At 42.9% G+C, this 20518-nt stretch overlaps 1 protein-coding gene across 3 annotated transcripts in view; it reads left to right on the top strand.

Moving 5' to 3' along the window:
* The window catches only part of GABRR3 (gamma-aminobutyric acid type A receptor subunit rho3), a 160215-nt gene that overhangs the window by 54459 nt on the left and 85238 nt on the right, over positions 1-20518 (top strand). For all 3 annotated transcript variants that reach the window (XM_073584411.1, XM_073584409.1, XM_073584408.1), the window contains one exon: positions 10491-10714. In XM_073584411.1, coding sequence (XP_073440512.1) covers positions 10491-10714 — 224 coding nt within the window. The remainder of the gene's footprint in view (positions 1-10490; positions 10715-20518) is intronic.

Genomic DNA, 20518 nt, shown 5'->3' with positions numbered 1-20518 from the left:
GACTTGTTCTTGGTCTAAACCCTGTTCTCGTTCTAGTGGGTTGCTGATGCCCCTGCCGGTGCCCAAGAGGCCATGGATCCATATCTCAATGGATTTTATTTCTGATCTTCCTGTCTCTCAGAGGATGACTGTTATCTGGGTGATTTGTGATAGATTTTCGAAGATGGTCCATCTTGTACCACTCCCAAAGTTGCCATCTTCCGCTGAGTTGGTGCCCTTGTTTTTACAACAGGTGGTTCGGTTACATGGGATTCCTGAGAACATTGTGTCCGACAGAGGAGTCCAGTTTGATTCCAGAAAGCCTTTTGTTCTAATCTGGGAATTCAGTTATCCTTCTCCTCCGTGTTTCATCCCCAGACCAATGGGCAGACTGAGAGAACAAACCAGACCTTGGAGTCTTATTTGAGATGTTTTATATCTGCTGATCAGTATGATTGGGTCTCATTTTTGCCCTTGCCTGAATTCGCACTGAACAATAGAGCTTGTTCTGCCACTTTGATGTCACCCTTTTTCTGTAATTTTGGGTTTCATCCTCGATTCTCTTCAGGGCAAGTGGAATCTTCGTCCTGCCCAGGTGTGGACACTGTGGTTGAGAGGATGCAGCAGATATGGGACCAAGTGGTGGATAAGTTGTCACTCTCTCAGGAAAAGGCCCAGCAATTTTCCAACCGGCATAGGACCATTGGTCACCAGTTTAAAGTGGGTGATATGGTTTGGTTGTCGTCTAAGAATATTCCTATGAAGGTTGCATCTCCAAAACTTAAGCCAAGATTTATTGGACCTTATAAGATTTTGGAGATTCTTAATCCTGTTTCTTTTTGATTGGCTCTTCCAGTTACGTTCAAGATCCATTTTTTTTTTTTGGTATATGTACCTACCTACTGTCAATGTAATGCCTTTATGCATTTGTATCTGTACTTGTTCCTGCCTTGCTGCTGTAATGCTCTGAATTTCCCCATGGTGGGACGATTAAAGGATTATCTTATCTTATCTTATCTTATAACGTATTTCACAAATCTCTGTTGAAGAGGTTTGTGGAGCCAGTGGTGCCTATGGAAGCACCTCCTGACCCTGTCTTGGTTGAAGGCAATGTGGAATATGAGGTAGAGAAAATATTGGATTCTCGTTTGGTTAGACGGAGACTCCAGTATTTGGTCAAATGGAAGGGTTATGGCCAGGAGGATAATTCTTGGGTCTCTGCCTCTGATATTCATGCCAATAGATTGGTTCGTGCTTTTCACCGGGCCCATCCTGATCGGCCTGGTGGTGTGGATGAGGGTTCGGTGACCCCTCCTCAAGGGGGAGGTACTGTTGTGAGTTCATTTTCTGGTCCACCAGTTGTGAGTTCTCCTGCCAGGCTCCCTCTGGTGGTAACAGGAGGTAGTGAGGCTGATTTAATTAGTAAAGATCTGCCACCTGATAATGAGGATGACGATTGGACCTCAGGAATCTTAGACTGGATTTAAGACAGCCGACTCCCTATTCTGGTGCTGGTGATTCCTTCTGGCTTGTCAGGTCTTGGTTTTCAGCTCTGTTCCAGTCATCTAAAGTTAAGTTTTTTTTTTGTGTGGTCAGCCAGCGCCGGCTGGGGCTGTGCTGAATTTCCACTCTTATTTACCTGTATTGGCCAATTTGCTTTTTGTCCCTTATTAGATTGGCCTCTTTTTGCTCTGTCTCAGAATATTTCAGAGTGCTGATATAGTGGGAGAAGTCTAGTGACTTCAGGGTTAATTTTGCTATCAGAAGTGTTGGACATTATTTTTGTAGGGTTTTGTGCAGATTGCAGACAGTGTCTTTCCTTTCCTATCCTTTCTAGTTAGTTTGGGCCCCATCGTTTGCTCAGCCTATTTTCCTGCCTGTGTTTGTGCTTTCATCTTGTTTCACCGTCAATACATGTGTGGGGGCTATCTTTCCTTTGGGGTCTGCTCTGGGGCAGTTAGTTTTCCCCTTCTCTTGCTTCAGGCTTATGTAGTTCTCCGGCTGTGACAAAGCGTCTAGGATCATCGTAGGTACGCTCCACGGCTGCTGCTAGTTGTGTGTTTAGGATCAGGGATCTGCAATCTGCATAGTTACCAACCTCTCTGGTTTTCTGTGACTTAGCTTGTTTTGTTTTTTTCTCCTCGGTGACCCATTCATAACATGCCACTCCACCAAGCTTTGCAAGAATTCTTCACTGACACCATAGCTGCCACTCCACCATGCTTTACACGAACTCCTCGCTGACACCATAGCTGCCACTCCAGGACTCTGACTGAGCTGCCCTGGACTCTCCTAAGCTCCTTCCTTCAAAGCCCAACAATATCACCAATGTGAGTGAGCACAACTGACACACCTTTATTGAGAAAACACACTTGTTAGTGATTCCCGTACAATTACACTAACCTCCACCGGGGGCAAAACTATCTCTAAAAACACCAGTGCAATGACCATACTGGCCACCGGGCGCAAAACTATCTCTACGCACAAAGCTAGAGAGAGGAAAAAAAAGGTTACCAGTGCTCTTATCTGACATGATCCAGCATGGATCATGACAGTACCCTCCCCTTAATGAGGGACCTCTGGACCCTCAAAACCGCTCCTCATCAGGAACTGCCTACAGAGGGGACGCCCAGATCCAGAGTTCACCCCAGCAACCACCTGCACTTCAGGTTTATGATAAACGTACCGCTGGAATTGGCAATATAAGTTCAGGAGACACCACACATCTCAAAAGCGCCATCCTGGGGAACGAGTTATATATGTGTATGTTTGATAAGAGCTGGTAAGACTCCACAACACACTTCCAACTAGATGTTTTTTGGTAGGACCCATACACACTCGTTCACACACAGGTCCGGACCTGAACGTTTATTGCCACACATTCGTTTGTCAACATTCGGTGAACTCTCTCTGGGATTGACAACAGAGGCGTCCCCCTGTGTCACCACACTCACACCCCCGCACTCCACCAAGGGGTACACCACCCCCCAACCCTTTCCACTACGAGGTCTGCGCCTCCAGGGTTGGCTAATGGCGAGAGTAGAGACTTGCCCCTACTCCCCCGCAGCACACCTGCTGATCACACCGGAGAGGGAGGGGCCTGGGATATAGAGGAAAAATACACTCCCTGGTCGCCTTCCTTCACACGACCAGGAGGGGGCGGCTTCTTCGGTGGTATGGAAGATTTGGCATGAGCCCCGCGGACCATATCACCAGTCTGCTCACTACAGGGATGCACCCCTTCACCTCGGGGAACCCCAGACAGCACCATAGGGACACCAACTCCACCCACCTGCCTGGGTACGTCCAACTGTATGAGCAATTCCCGCTCCCAGCAGAAACTCTATTGGCTTCTTTGCCAGAGCCGCAATTTGATTTTCTGGTTGAGTCAGAGGGAAGGCCCCAGACCCCGGTTACTGCTGCTGGAACTGCTTTAACACACCATGCAGCTCCTCACTCACCCTAGTGAGGCCCAGCAGCAATTGCTCACATGTCTGAACATGGCCAAAGGCTCACCAGAAAAAATGTATGGTTGGTGATAATGTCACGTGTCCCGTCCTGTGTGACACGGCCAGCCGGCCGGTAACTAATACAACAGGACACGGCACGTGCAATTGTCCAGTGTGACAGGGCCTGCAGGCCAGTAACTAATACAACAAGACACAGGGGATAGGGAAACATTTACAATGGTGGGCCCTGTGATAGGGGATGGGGAACGTGGAGACCTCCTGCACTCCCGTGAATCGCTGTCCCTAACACTCCTAACGTTCCCTATACCGGCTCCTCACCTGTCACCGATCAGGATACCTGTCACCCTAGCAAACCCTACACCTATTCCTTACTAGGGAACTGGGTGGTGCAGGCACAGGCCCCACCGCTGTACTAACACCAACATGAGGAAAAGTGACAAACAGGGAAACACTTAGCTTTGCTCTGATGCACTTGCTCCTGGCAACAGAGTCCAACACCTGAGTGCATCTTCCTCCCACCGGGTCCAACACCTTGGTGCAGCTTTACAGCAACAGCGTCCAGCACCCGAGTGCCACTTTGGAGCAAAAGAGCCCAGCACCTGAGTGCAGCTGTCCAGCAACAGTGTCCAGCAACTGTCCAGCAACGGAGTCCAGCACCTGAGTGCAGCTTCCAGCAACAGAGTCCAGCAACTGAGTACAGCTCTACACCATAGCTGCCACTCCACCAATCTTTGCAAGAATTCTTCACTGACACCATAGCTGCCACTCCACCATGCTTTACACGAACTCCTCGCTGACACCATAGCTGCCACTCCAGGACAATGACTGAGCTGCCTTGGACTCTCCTAAGCTCCTTCCTTCACCCAGGATGGTTGGAAAAGCCCAACAATATCACCAACGTGAGTGAGCACAACTGATACACCTTTATTGAGAAAACACACCTGTTAGTGATTCCCATGCATTTACACTAGCCACCACCGGGGGGCAAAATTATCTCTAAAAACACCAGTGCAATGACCATACTGGCCACTGGGCGCAAAGCTATCTCTAAGCACAAAGCTAGAGAGAGGAAAAAAAAAAGGTTACCAGTGCTCTTATCTGACATGATCCAGCATGGATCATGACACTAACGAGGGTTTTATAGTAAGCCTCGTGAATGATCATAGAAATGTTGGAGAATTTTCCCATTGTTCGTGGTTAATAGAAGTATTTAGTTCCGATTCCCACTTTACCATATACGAGTTTTTATGGAAGGTATTTTCTCTATTCAAATGACTATAAAGATTTTTGGCGCATGAAGTTGCAAAACTTTAGTGCAAATTTTGCAACTTTTGACTCCAGAAAACTGTAATGATAAATTCGGTAATGATAAATTACCCCAGTCATCTTTGTGGCTATCTAACTGCTAAAATTCTTTTTCATCAAACATGTTTATTTTTACTTGATCACACCATAATGGCTCAATGATATCGGTAGGGATTAATTAATATTTTAATACAATAAAAACAAGGGATTCAGAAAGATAATTGGAGGGATCCAATGGCTGGATATCCTTAAAGACAAAAATGTCCAGGAAGGATGGGAAATCTTGAAAAATGAAATTCTCAAAGCACAGTTGTTAACAATTCCGAAAAGAGGGAAGAATAGGAAGCATTTAAGGAAACTAGGATGGGTGAACACAGAACTTAAGCACATGCTAAAAAGGAAGAAAAAAATGTTTATAAAATGGAAAGAGGGAGGCATATCTAAAGAAGAATATAATGCTGTCTGCAGAATCTGCAGGGCACAAATCAGATTAGCTAAAGCTGAAAATGAATTGAGGCTTGCAAGAGATGTCAAAAGCAATAATAAAGGATTTTGGGGATATGTCAAAAGTAAAAGAAAAGTCAAAGATGCTATAGGATTTTTACAGGATGAAAATGATGAAATGGTAAGACAGGATGTTGAGAAGGCTGAACTTTTAAATTCCTATTTTGCATCTGTTTTCTCTCAGAAAGGAAATGTAACACCAACTGTTATTCACTGTCCTATTAAGGGAATAGAAGAATCCAGGATATCTATAAACAGAAAGATAGTGAGGAAACACTTAGCTAACCTAAATGAATTCAAGTCTCCAGGTCCAGATGAATTACACCCCAGAGTACTGAAGGAGATAGCAGAAGAAATTTCTGAACCACTCTCCATAATCTTTGAAAATTCTTGGAGAACAGGAGAAGTGCCAGAAGACTGGAGAAGAGCAAATGTTGTTCCTATCTTCAAAAAGGGGAAGAAGGTGGACCCAGGCAACTATAGGCCGGTGAGTCTGACTTCTATACCAGGAAAGATCTTTGAACAAATTATTAAACAACATGTAAGTCAATACCTGGATAAGAATGAAGTGATCAAACAGAGTCAGCATGGGTTTGTAACTAATAAGTCATGTCAGACTAACTTAATTTCCTTCTATGACGGTATCACTGATTGGGTGGATCAAGGAAATGCTGTAGATATAGTATATCTTGACTTCAGCAAAGCATTTGACAAAGTCTCTCATACAATCCTTATTGAAAAAATGACTAAGTATGGAATGGACAAGGCAACTGTTAGGTGGATTCATAACTGGCTTAGTGATCGGACCCAAAGAGTGGTCGTAAATGGCTGCACATCCAGTTGGAAGAATGTCTCAAGTGGGGTACCACAGGGCTCTGTCCTGGGCCCTGTATTGTTCAACATCTTTATCAACGATTTAGATGAAGGAATTGAGGGTAAACTGATTAAATTTGCTGATGACACAAAGCTAGGAGGGATAGCTAATACTAGAGAAGAGAGAGAGAGGATTCAAAAAGATTTAAATAAACTGGAGAAGTGGGCAGTAACTAACAGAATGGTTTTTAACAGGGAGAAATGCAAAGTACTACATCTGGGCAATAAAAATGAAAAAAGCATATATAGAATGGGAGGAATAGGGCTAAGTGACAGCACATGTGAAAAAGACTTGGGTATACTAATAGATCACAGACTGAATATGAGTCAACAGTGTGATGCAGCAGCAAAAAAGGCAAATGCAGTTCTAGGATGTATTAACAGAAGCATACAGTCTAGATCACGTGAAGTCATTATTTCCCTCTACTCCTCTTTGGTCAGACCTCATCTGGAATATTGTGTCCAGTTTTGGGCACCACATTTTAAAAAAGACATCAACAAACTGGAGCAAGTTCAGAAAAGAGCGACCAGAATGGTGACCGGTCTGCAAACCCTGTCTTATGAGGAAAGGTTGCAGGATTTGGGAATGTTTAGTTTGCAAAAGAGAAGACTGAGAGGAGACTTAATTGCTGTCTACAAATATCTAAAGGGCTGTCACATTGTAGAAGGATCAACTTTATTCTCATTTGCACAAGGAAAGACTAGAAGCAATGGGATGAAACTGAATGGGAGGAGACACAGATTAGATATTAGAAAAAACTTTTTGACAGTTAGAGTGATCAATGAGTGGAACAGGCTGCCACGAGAAGTGGTGAGTTCTCCTTCAATGGAAGTCTTCAAACAGAGGCTGGACAGACATCTGACTGGGATGATTTAGCGAATCCTGCTTTGAGCAGGGGGTTGGACCAGATGGCCCAGGAGGTCCCTTCCAACTCTACGATTCTATGATTCTATGATTCTATGATTAAGTCCAAAAAATCCCATTCTAACCAATCCAAAATAAACATAACTTTTAATTATTAAAGGGATTGTCCCATAAAACAAGTACATATTAATTAATAGATCTTGGAATAAAAAAACAGTAAGCTCAACAATTGGATGTGTTAAAAAAAAATGTCCCTGTGCAGAGATATTCTTATAAATGTGCCCCTGCTGTGTACTGTGTAATGGCTGTGTCTGATTCTACAGGAACATGGTCTGATCATACCACAGCTCCTGGGCGGGGGAGGACGCAAAAGAAAGTATACAGACAGGACAGCATAGGATTGCAAATTATTCTTTTTGTGGGGAAAAACATTTCACTGCCTGTTTTTAAGCAATGTTTTACCTGAAAGAATCAGCTGTGATCCTCAGCTGTCCTGTCTGTATACTCTTTTGCTTCCTTCCCTGCCCAGGAGCTGTGGTATGATCAGACCATGTTCCTGCACGGTCAGACACAGCCATTACACAGCACACAGCAGGGGCACATTAATAACATTATCTCAGCACAGGAAAACATTTTTTGAACACATCCAATTGTGGAACTTATTATTCCAAGACCTATTCGTTAAAATGTTGATTAAAATTAACTTTGTTAATCTCAAAACCCCTTTAAATAAAAAATTGGAGTGAAACTAGTGCAAATCATATGTTAAGGTGCACATTAAAATTACACTCTGCTCCTTAATGGATCTGTTGTTGTTATATATATATATATATATATATATATATATATAAATACAGTTGTGGCCAAAAGTATTGACACCCCTACAATTCTGTCAGATAATACTCAGTTTCTTCCTGAAAATGATTGCAAACACAAATTCTTTGTTATTATTATCTTCATTTAATTTGTCTTAAATGAAAAAACACAAAAAGAATTGTCCTAAAGCCAAATTGGATATAATTCCACAACAAACATAAAAAAGAGGGTGGACAAAAGTATTGGCACTGTTCGAAAAATCATGTGATGCTTCTCTAGTTTGTGTAATTAACAGCACCTATAACTTACCTGTGGCACCTAACAGGTGTTGGCAATAACTAAATCACACTTGCAGCCAGTTGACATGGATTCAAGTTGACTCAACCTCTGTCCTGTGTCCTTGTGTGTACCACATTAAGCATGGAGAAAAGAAAGAAGACCAAAGAACTATCTGAGGACTTGAGAAACCAAATTTTGAGGAAGCATGAGCAATCTCAAGGCTACAAGTCCATCTCCAAAGACCTGAATGTTCCTGTGTCTACCGTGCGCAGTGTCATCAAGAAGTTTAAAGCCCATGGCACTGTGGCTAACCTCCATAGATGTGGACGGAAAAGGAAAATTGACAAGAGATTTCAACGCAAGATTGTGCGGATGCGCTAGTTGAATCATTCAATTGTAATACACATGTGGATAGATCTACTGTTGTGGCCAAAGGTATTGACACCCCTGCAATTCTGTCAGATAATACTCAGTTTCTTCATGAAAATGATTGCAAACACAAATTCTTTGGTATTATTATCTTCATTTAATTTGTCTTAAATGAAAAAACACAAGAGAATGAAGCAAGAAGCAAAACATTGATCATTTCACACAAAACTCCAAAAATGGGCCAGACAAAAGTATTGGCACCCTCAGCCTAATACTTGGTTGCACAACCTTTAGCCAAAATAACTGCGACCAACCGCTTCCTGTAACCATCAATGAGTTTCTTACAATGTTCTGCTGGAATTTTAGACCATTCTTCTTTGGCAAACTGCTCCAGGTCCCTGATATTTGAAGGGTGCCTTCTCCAAACTGCCATTTTTAGATCTCTCCACAGGTGTTCTATGGGATTCAGGTCTGGACTCATTGTTGGCCACCTTAGAAGTATCCAGTGCTTTCTCTCAAACCATTTTCTAGTGCTTTTTGAAGTGTGTTTTGGGTCATTGTCCTGCTGGAAGACCCATGACCTCTGAGGGAGACCCAGCTTTCTCACACTGGGCCCTACATTATGCTGCAAAATTTGTTGATAGTCTTCAGACTTCATAAAGCCATGCACACGGTCAAGCAGTCCGTGCCAGAGGCAGCAAAGCAACCCCAAAACATCAAGGAACCTCCGCCATGTTTGACTGTAGGGACCGTGTTCTTTTCTTTGAATGCCTCTTTTTTTCTCCTGTAAACTCTATGTTGATGCCTTTGCCCAAAAAGCTCTACTTTTGTCTCATCTGACCAGAGAACATTCTTCCAAAACGTTTTAGGCTTTTTCAGGTAAGTTTTGGCAAACTCCAGCCTGGCTTTTTTATGTCTCGGGGTAAGAAGTGGGGTCTTCCTGGGTCTCCTACCATACAGTCCCTTTTCATTCAGACGCCGACGGATAGTACGGGTTGACACTGTTGTACCCTCGGACTGCAGGGCAGCTTGAACTTGTTTGGATGTTAGTCGAGGTTCTTTATCCAACATCCGCACAATCTTGCGTTGAAATCTCTTGTCAATTTTCCTTTTCCGTCCACATCTAGGGAGGTTAGCCACAGTGCCATGGGCTTTAAACTTCTTGATGACACTGCGCACGGTAGACACAGGAATATTCAGGTCTTTGGAGATTGCTCATGCTTCCTCACAATTTGGTTTCTCAAGTCCTCAGACAGTTCTTTGGTCTTCTTTCTTTTCTCCATGCTCAATGTGGTACACACAAGGACACAGGACAGAGGTTGAGTCAACTTTAATCCATGTCAACTGGCTGCAAGTGTGATTTAGTTATTGCCAACACCTGTTAGGTGGCACAGGTAAGTTACAGGTGCTGTTAATTACACAAATTAGAGAAGCATCACATGATTTTTCGAACAGTGCCAATACTTTTGTCCACCCTCTTTTTTATGTTTGGTGTGGAATTATATCCAATTTGGCTTTATGACAATTCTTTTTGTGTTTTTTCATTTAAGACAAATTAAATGAAGATAATAATACCAAAGAATTTGTGTTTGCAATCATTTTCAGGAAGAAACTGAGTATTACCTGACAGATTTGCAGGGTGTCAATACTTTTGGCCACAACTGTACCAATTTGTAGCTCTTTAGGTGTGCAGCTCCGATAGCAAGTCATTGTATAACTAGCATAAAGCAAAAGGACTACCGTCCACTATCTATTCATCAGAGATTGTATCCTATTTTAAAATAATGACCAGAAAAACAAGGCGCTATTAAAATAGAGAAAGAGCCTTGTCAACGTGTTTCACTCTTCTGAGATTCATCAGGGTAATAAGACAAATGCATTGCCTTGATGACCTTTCCCTCAAGGACAGTTGCATCACTTGGAGTTGGGCACCTGGCACATGTACCGTAAATGTCTGGAGAGTGCGTTTTCCAAATGTGTTTTTGTTATAATATCTCCTTTTTTCCACTTTCTTCTGTTGGCCTGTCAAGGATTTTACAATGACCTTATACCTCAGACATTACTGGAAAGATGAGAGACTCTCCTTTCAGAGCACCAACAACAGGAGCATGACATTTGATGGAAGACTAATAAAGAAAATTTGGGTACCTGATGTTTTCTTCGTTCATTCCAAACGGTCCTTCATACATGATACCACAATGGAAAACATCATGCTCCGCGTGTTTCCAGATGGAAACGTCTTATTCAGCCTAAGGTGAGTAGACTGCAGTACCTTGCAGCTTTTTACATTTTTCAAATATCGGCTTGGAGAATTTATATAAATGACTATAGACTTATCTTATGGTCGTATAACTACAGTAGAACATGAAATCCCTTAGCGAAACTATTCTCTCCTCAGCATTGAAATTGCAACACCAAGAATGAAAAGTCATGGAATTATGGAAATCACAGGATTGATAGACATGTTACTGACATGCAAATTATGAAAAAAAAATCTGGATTTTTTTTTCGGTATTGAGTACGAGCACTGCACCGAGAAGCCAGAAGCGGATCTTGATGATTTCCATGGTCAAGCGCATTCAGCATGGCAGAAAATTACTCAGACAATGATTAATAACTTACTTGATAACATGCTGAGGGTGTGCTCTTATTCCTACATATGGCACTCATACTGAATGCTTACATTGTTTACATTGTCTATAGGTTCTGTGATTTCCATAATTCCTGACTTTTGCTTATTGGTGTTACAATTACAATGTTGAGGAGTGTACAGTTGTGTTCAAAAGTTTACATACCCCGGCAGAATTTTTGCTTTCTTGGCCTTTTTTCAGAGAATATGAATGATAACACCAAAACTTTTTCTCCACTCATTGTTAGTGGTTGGGTGAAGCCATTTATTGTGAAACTACTGTGTTTTCTCGTTTACCTCATAACGACAACCCAAAACATCGAAATGACAATGATCAAAAGTTTACATATCCCATTTCTTAATACCGTGTATTGCCCCCTCTAAGATCAATGACAGCTTTAAGTCTTTTGTGGTACTTGTGGATGAGGTTCTTTATTTTCTCAGATGGTAAAGCTGCCCACTCGTCTTGGCAAAAAGTCTCCAGTTCCTGTAAATTCCTGGGCTGTCTAGCATGAACTGTGCACTTGAGATCCTTTGCTTTTAGGTTCTGTTGTGATCGCATTGTTGGAGTCCCCCAAGGCTCTGTTTTAGGACCCCTACTCTTCTCAATCTATACACTTGGTCTGGGGCAACTCATAAAGTCCCATGGATTCCAGTACCACCTTTATGCTGATGACACTCAGATCTACCTCTCTGGCCCAGACGTCACCTCTCTGCTGTCCAGAATCCCAGAGTGTCTATCAGCCATATCCTCCTTCTTCTCCTCTCGCTTCCTCAAGCTCAATGTGGACAAATCTAAACTCATCATCTTTCCTCCATCTCACAGATCTTCCTTACCCGACCTAGCTATAACAATTAATGACATCACGCTTTCCCCAGTACCGGAAGTCCGCTGCCTCGGAGTAACCTTTGACTCTGCACTGTCCTTCAAACCGCACATCCAAGCTCTTTCTACCTCCTGTCGCCTCCAGCTAAAAAATATTTCCAGAATCTGTCCTTTCCTCAACCCTCAATCTACTAAAATGCTTGTGCATGCCCTCATCATCTCCCGCCTTGACTACTGCAACATCCTTTTCTGTGGTCTCCCTGCTAACACCCTCGCACCTCTGCAGTCCATCCTTAACTCTGCTGCCCGAATAATTCATCTCTCTCCTCGCTACTCCTCCGCTTCTCCCCTCTGCAAATCTCTTCACTGGCTCCCATTCCCTCAGCGTATCCAGTTCAAATTACTAATATTGACCTACAAGGCCATCTATAACCTGTCTCCCCCATATGTCTCTGAACTAATCTCCCGATACCTTCCCTCACGTAATCTCCGGTCCTCCCAAGACCTCCTTCTCTCCTCCACACTTATTTGCTCCTCACCCAATCGCCTCCAAGACTTCTACCGAACTGCCCCTAATCTCTGGAATTCTTTGTCCCAACAAGTCCGACTATCAACCACATTTGGATCCTTCAGACGGAACCTGAAAACCCACCTCTTCAAGAAAGCCTACAGCCTGCAATGACCCCGCTACCTCCTTCTCTGTCACCACTACCGGTGATATCACCTCAACCAACACCGAAACTGCTGCAACCCACCAACCTACTGTCTCCTTCCCCACCATCCTGTAGCATGTAAGCCCGAAAGGGCAGGGTCCTCTCTTCCCTCTGTATCAGTCTGCCATTGTTAGTTTGTTTACTGTAAGTGATATCTGTAATTTGTATGTAACCCCTTCTCCTGTACAGCACCATGGAATCAATGGTGCTATATAAATAAATAATAATAATAATAATAATAATAATAATAATAATAATAATTGTGCAGGAATAACGGCATCTAAACGTTTCTGGTAATTGTTGATTAGTCCTGAACATTGGTTTGAAGAAATTTTAGCCTATTTGTCACTACAAAGCAGCTTCAACTGTTATCTTGGTGGTTTCTTCCATGAACTGTTCAATAGGATTAAGGTCAAAACTTTGACTTGGTGTTACGCACAACCGTGGCACACGTGGATTTGTGGATATCTACTGTGCCACAGGACCGGACCTGTCCAAGAAGGAGCATAGCTAAGCAGCTACCTTGGTGTTCACTAGAGCCACTGGCTGGGAGCCATCTTGCAGGGGTACTACTTATGCTAAATGCCTGTCAGCAACAAGCTGAGAGCATTTAGCATAATGTGCGCTGTCCTTTTAAGAACGGGGAAGCGTGGGCAAGCGCATACTAGGTGCACCGCCGGACTGCGGCATGCACAATCCGAAAGCAGGAAGCAGCAGAAGGTACTCATCTTGAGACAATGCCACGGGGCTGGGTTGGTGAGTAAGCTGGCGCCTCTGCATGGAGGGGGAAGGGACACCATGCAGGGACACTGGCAGGAGCATTACACTTGGCCATTCCAAAACTTTATTCTTATTGAACAATTGTTTTGAAAAAATGCGAGTTTTTCTGCAGCGTTTTTCCTACCAAGAGATGCAGAAACAGTGCAGAAATTTCTGCAAGCAAATACTCAACGTGTGCACATAGCCTGAGAATGTTTTTTCGTGACATGTTGTACTTCAAAATAGGAGTAAATTTTAATCTATGAAAATATCAAACATTTGAAAATTTTGCAAGTTTCAAACGTTAATATTTTTTGCCCTTAAAGCAGATAGTTATACCACACAAAATACTTAAAGGGAATCTGTCACCTATTTTTTCGTCTATAAGCTACGACCTCCGCCATTAGGGGCTTATCTACAGCATTACAGAATGCTGTAGATAAGCCCCCAATGTAACCTGAAAGAGAAGAAAAACAAGTTAGATTATATTCACCCAGGGGCGGTCCGGGTCTGATGAGTGTCGCAGCTCCGGTGCCTCCCATCTTCTTGCGATGACATCCTCATCTTTGCTTCCCATCGCAGCTCCTGCGCAGGCGTACTTTATCTGCCCTGTTGAGGGCAGAGCAAAGTACTGCAGTGTGCAGGCGCCTGGCCTCTATGAACTTTCCCGGCACCTGCGCAGTGCAGTACTTTGCTCTGCGGTGGCTGCAGCTTGTAGACGAAAAAATAGGTGACAGAGTCCCTTTAATAACATTGCCATATGTCTACTTTACAGCTGTATCATTTTTGGAACATCATTTTTTTTTTGTTAGAAGGGTTAAAAGTTGAATTGCAATTTCTCATTTTTCCAATAAAATTTACAAAACCATTTTTAGGGACCACTTCACATTTAAAGTAACTTCGGGGGGCCTACTTGTCAGGAAAATACCCCAACATTACACCATTCTAATAACTACACCCATCAAAGTGCTCAAAATCACATTTAGGCCTCTTTCACACATCACGTGTGGTGACAGTTTTCACACGTACCGGAGACACTGACACACTCAAATGAATGGGTCTGTGTACATGTCAGTGTGTTTCCACAGACCGTGTATCCGTGGGCAAAACACAGTAACATGTCCGTTTTTTATCGTCAGCACGGGTGGCAAAACGTCCCGCACACGTGCACACAGAGAACACACGTTAATGGCATCCGTGTGACACGAATCAGCATCGTGGAAGAAGCACTACAGTAAGCGCTGTTTCCGTGCGGCAGGTGCTGAGGACGGCTCTCATCATTCTCCCCTGCTTTGCTGGTGATCGACACGAGCAGAGGAAAATGATTAGAGCTGTCTTCAGCAACTGGCGCCAGGGAACAGGGTTTAATGTAGCGCTTCTTCCCCGGCGGCCATCCGTGTGGTACTGATGCGGCACACAGTTGCCACACGTGTGCCGCAAGTATTATATTCACAACACACGGACACACATATTTCCGGTACCTTTTTTCCACTACTGGAAATATCAGGACTTGTTAAACCGGCCTTAAGAAGCTTATTAACCCTTCACGTTCTTCACAGGAATTAAAGGAATGAATATTTTACTTTTTTTCACAAAAATGTCACTTTAGCCTCAATTTTTTGATTTCCAAAAGGGTAACAGGAGAATTTGGAACATGCAATTTGTTGTGCAATTTCTCCCGAGTACATCGATACCCCATATATGAGAGAAATCAACTGTTTGGCTACACGGGAAGGAGCACTGTTTGACTTTTGGAGCACAAAATTGGCAGGAATAGATAGCGGACACCATGTCGCATTTGCAGAGCTGCTGATGTGCCTAAAGAGTGGAAACACCTACAAATGACCCCATTTTGGAAGCTACACCCCTCAATTAACTTATCTACAGGTGTGGCAGTACCTTGAACTCACAGGTGCTTCACAGAATTTTACAACTTTGAGCCTAGAAAATGAAAAAACACACTTTTTTCCCCTCAAAAATGTTGCTTCAAAGTGTAACAGGAGAAAGTGGTCCATACAAATAGTTAGGCAATTTACTTCATATGTAGGAGAAAAATACTGTTTGGGCACACGGCATGGCTCGGAAGGGAAGGATCGCTATTTGACTTTTGGAGTGTAAAATTGTCTGGAATATATTGTAGACACCATGTCGTGTTTGCTCCTAAACAGTGGAAACCTCCCACAAGTGACCACACTTTGGAAACTACACCCCTCAAGGAATTTTTCCAGGTTTGGTGAGCATCTTGACCTCACATTGGAACGTGAAAATAAAAAATTAAGTTTTTTCCCCAGAAATGTTGCTTTACCCTCAAATTTTTCATTTTCACTAGGGTAACAGGAGAAATTGAACCCTAAAATGTGTTACGCAATGTATCCTGAGTACAGCAGTGCTCCATATGGTGTCAAAAAATACTTTTTAGGCACAGTAGAAAGCTCAAAGGGTGCCATGTCATTTTAAGAATTATCAAAATTGATCCAAATAGGGTGTCCAACCATTAAATCATATATAATCCCTACAAAATATGTTTATTGATTAAAAAAACATATTCTGTGGTTCACACCAAAACGTGCACAAACAGAAACAAAAAACGTGTTCCAAAATATCAATAAAGTGGGTAAAGCTAGGAGTCCCTCTTACGTTCACTAGGCTGTCGCCTTCCTAGCTGCAGAGATTGGCACCCTAGGGGGGAATGTTGTGGCACCCCCGCTCCATGATGGCTGACCCTGGGAGCCCTATAATTCCCTACAGCCACTAGGGGAACCCTTCTACCCGATATTCTAAAGGAACCCCTACCAATTGACATAGACAATTCTATATCTAAAAGAGGACCCTAGACCCCAATTAAAATAAAAAAGAACACAATTGGCAATTGGTGGCAATTGACATAATTGTAGAAACCTTCCACAACGTGGTCACAGGATAGCAATACTTTGGGGGTTTGGGCCCTTTGTTGGCTAAATTGGAATGAAAGAAGTTTCTCAGTTTGCAGACTAAATTTCAAAAGGTTGCTGCAAACAATAGATACTGCCACAACGTTCCCCCCTAGGGTGCCAACCTCTGCAGCCAGGAAGGCGACAGCCTAGTGGACATAAGAGGGACTCCTAGCTTTACCCATCATATTGGTATTTTGGAACACGTTTTTTGTTTCTGTTTGTGCACATTTTAGTGTGAACCATATAATATGTTTTTTTTAATCAATAAACCTATTTTATAGGGATTATATATGATTTAATGCCATGTCATATTGGCAGAGCTTCTGAGGTATCAGGACAGCAGTATCCTCATAAGTGACCCCATTTTGTGAACTACACTTCTTAATGAAATCATCTAGGGATGCAGTGATCATATTGACACCACATGTGTTTAACAAAATGTTATACCATTGAGCAGTGCAGAAAAAATAAATTACATGTTTACCATTATAATGTTGTTTATTTTACATTTTCACAAGGTGAAATAGGTAAAACTTTCCACACAATTTGTTACACAATATCTACTGAACGAGGCAATACTCTGTATGAGGTTATACAGTACTGTTTGTCCACACCGTGAACCTCGGCAGGGAAGGAGCGCTAATTGACTCATGGAGAACAAATTAACGTAGAATAGTTTGCGGACTCCGTATATAGATCCCCCTAAGTGCCAAAAGAACAGAATCCTCCACAATTGACCCCAATATGGAAATTACACCCCTCTGGGAATGTATGTATAGCATTGTTAGTGCCCGTACATTGTGCCCAGTTTGTGCTTTTGGAGACTTGTACTGTAAATTAAGTGGGCTCTCCTCACTACAGTAATGCCAAAGATATGGACGCTACCTGCGGTTTAGGCAAACTGTACGGTTTAGAAGGAGGGGGCACTTGGATTTAGGACAACAGATTTCACTCTATTTCATTTGGTGGGCATCACATTACTGTTCCAGAGCCTTTGTGCTACCAGTAATGTGGAAGCCCCCTATAATTCTGTTAAAAGATGATGAACCTTAGTGGGGACTAGATTTTTTTGTGGGTTCAGTAGAAGTAACAGCAGGTGAAGGTCAACAGTAGGTGGAGAATTTGTTCTCTTTATTTGTTACGCCATTCTTCTTGCGGTGTAAGTGGTGTAATTTGCCGACTTTATTCATTGGGTCGGTACAATTACAGCGATACCAGATTTATATAGTTTTTTATGTTTGACTGCTGTCAGACACTGAAAAATAAAGTTTTTGCATCACCATATTTTGAGAGCTATCATTTCTACATATTTCTGACAGTCATGTGAGGGCTTGTTTTTTCAGGACGAGTTGACGTTTCTATTGGTACCATTTTCGGTCACATAACATTTTTGATCGCTTTCTATTCCGATCTAAATATATATATAAAAATGAGTGTGTATGTGTGAGTGTATCAAGCCATGCCCACTCCACATAGCCCCGCCCACTCCACATAGCCACACTCACTCCACAAGCAAAGCCCGTATAATAAATATCTAATATATACATATATATAATACATATCTAATCTAATATATATATAATAAATATCTAATATATCTATTTCATAGGCAGATCTTCTTGACCACAACAGATTACACTGCCTGTGTTGCCCATAGCAACCAATCATTAAGCATCTTTCATTTCACCAGAGCTGTTTAAAAGATGAAAGCTGTGATTGGTTGCTATGAGCAACAGTTTTCCCGCTCCACAACACCTCAGCAGACACTGACAGGGTGGTAGAAATCTAGCATCCCCGTGAACATAAGCTCCCAGCCATTCTCTGCCCCCCAGAAAGGAGCAGAGAGCACATGAAAGAAATGAATCACCCCCTCCTCTATTACTACCGGGCTCTATTGTTACCGGCGTAGAAAATCGCATCAGCGGCCGCACTCTAAGCTGCACACAGAGCCACACTGCCAGGTTACATAACAGCACACCTCCAGGAACTTCCGGATCAGCGCCACCAGGCTTGGGACTATGGGATGGAGGATGTGTGATGGGTATATGGGCATGGGACTATGGGATGGAGGATATGTATGATGGGTATATGGGCACTGGACTATGGGATAGAGGATGTGTATGATGGCTATATGGGCGCTGGATTATGGGATAGAGAATGTGTGATTGGTATATGGGCACAGGGCTATGGGATGCAGGATATGTATGATGGGTATATGGGCATGGGACTATGGGAAAGAGGATGTGTGATGAGTTTATGGGCACTGGACTATGGGATGGAGGATATGTGATGGGTATATGGACACAGGACTATGGCATAGAGGATGTGTGATGGGTATATGGGCACTGGACTATGGGATAGAGGATGTGTGATGGGTATTTGGGCACTGGACTATGGGATGGAGGATGTGTAATGGATATATGGGCACTGGACTATGGGATAGAGGATATATGATGGGTATATGGGCACTGGACTCTGGGATAGAGGATGTGTGATGGCTATATGAGCACTTGACTATGGGATGCAAGATGTGTGATGGGTATATGGGCACTGGATTATGGGATTATGTATGATGGGTATATGGGCATGGGACTATGGGAAAGAGGATGTGTGATGAGTTTATAGGCACTGGACTATGGGATAGAGAATGTGTGATGGGTATATGGACACAAGACTATGGCATGGAGGATGTGTGATGGGTATATGGGCAATGGACTATGGGATAGAGGATGTGTGATGGGTATTTGGGCACTGGACTATGGGATGGAGCTTGTGTAATGGATATATGGGCACTGGACTATGGGATAGAGGATATATGATGGGTATTTGGGCACTGGACACTGGGATAGAGGATGTGTGATGGCTATATGAGCACTTGACTATGGGATGGAAGATGTGTGATGGGTATATGGGCACTGGATTATGGGATTATGTGTGATGGGTATATGGGCACTGGACTATGGGATGGAGGATGTGTGATGGGTATATTGGCATGGGACTATGAGATGGAGGATATGTATTTATTTATTTTACTCACTTATATAGCACCATTAATTCCACAGCGCTTTACATACATTACATTACATTACATTACATTTTATTATGGTGGGTATATGGTCACTGGACTATGCGATAGAGGATGTATGATTGGTATCTGAGCACGAGACTATGGGATTGAGGATATGTATGATGGCTATATAGACACGGGACTATGGGATGGAGGATATGTCTGATGGGTGTATTGACATGGGACTATGGGATGGAGGATATGTGATGGGTATATGGGCACGGGACTATGGGATGGAAGATATGTATGAGGGGTATATGGGCACAGGACTATGGGATGGAGGATATGCATGATGGGTACATGGGCACTGGACTATGGGATGGAGGATGTGTGATGGGTATATGGATATGGGACTATGGGATGGAAGATATGTATGATGGGTATGATGGGTATATGGGCACAAGACTATAGGATGGAGGATGTGTGATGGGTATATGGGCACTGGACTATGGGATAGAAGATGTGTGATGGGTATATGGGCACTGGACTATGGGATAGAGGATGTGTGATGGCTATATGAGCACTGGACTATGGGATGGAGGATGTGTGATGGGTATATGGGCACTCGACTATGGGATAGAGGATGAGTGATGGGTATATTGGTACGGGACTATTGTATAGAGGATTTGTATGATTAGTATATGGGCACTGGACTATGGGATAAAGGATGTGTGAGTGATGGGTATATGGGCACTGGACTATGGGATGGAGAATGTGTGATGGTATATGGGCATGGGACTATGCGATGGAGGATATGTATGATGGGTATATGGGCACAGGACTATGGGATAAAGGATATGTATTTATTTATTTATTTTACTCACTTATATTGCGCCATTAATTCCACAGCGCTTTACATACATTATTGTATGGTGGGTATATGAGCACTGAACTATGCGATAGAGGATGTATGATGGGTATATGGGCACGAGACTATGGGATTGAAGACATGTATGATGGCTATATGGACACAGAACTATGGGATGGAGGATATGTATGATGGGTATATGGGCACGGGACTATGGGATGGAGGATATGTATGATGGACATATGGGCATGGGACTGTGGGAAGGAGGATAATCATTATAATTTGTTATAACTAACCACAGTTAGTTACTATGCCTGGGCAAC

Source organism: Dendrobates tinctorius, unplaced genomic scaffold, assembly GCF_039654945.1.
Source record: "Dendrobates tinctorius isolate UK_male_01 unplaced genomic scaffold, ASM3965494v1 ptg000084l, whole genome shotgun sequence".
NCBI classification, from domain to species: Eukaryota; Metazoa; Chordata; class Amphibia; order Anura; family Dendrobatidae; genus Dendrobates; species Dendrobates tinctorius.
The sequence above is the reverse complement of the archived record's forward strand: the minus strand, read 5'-3'. Positions and strand labels throughout refer to the sequence as shown.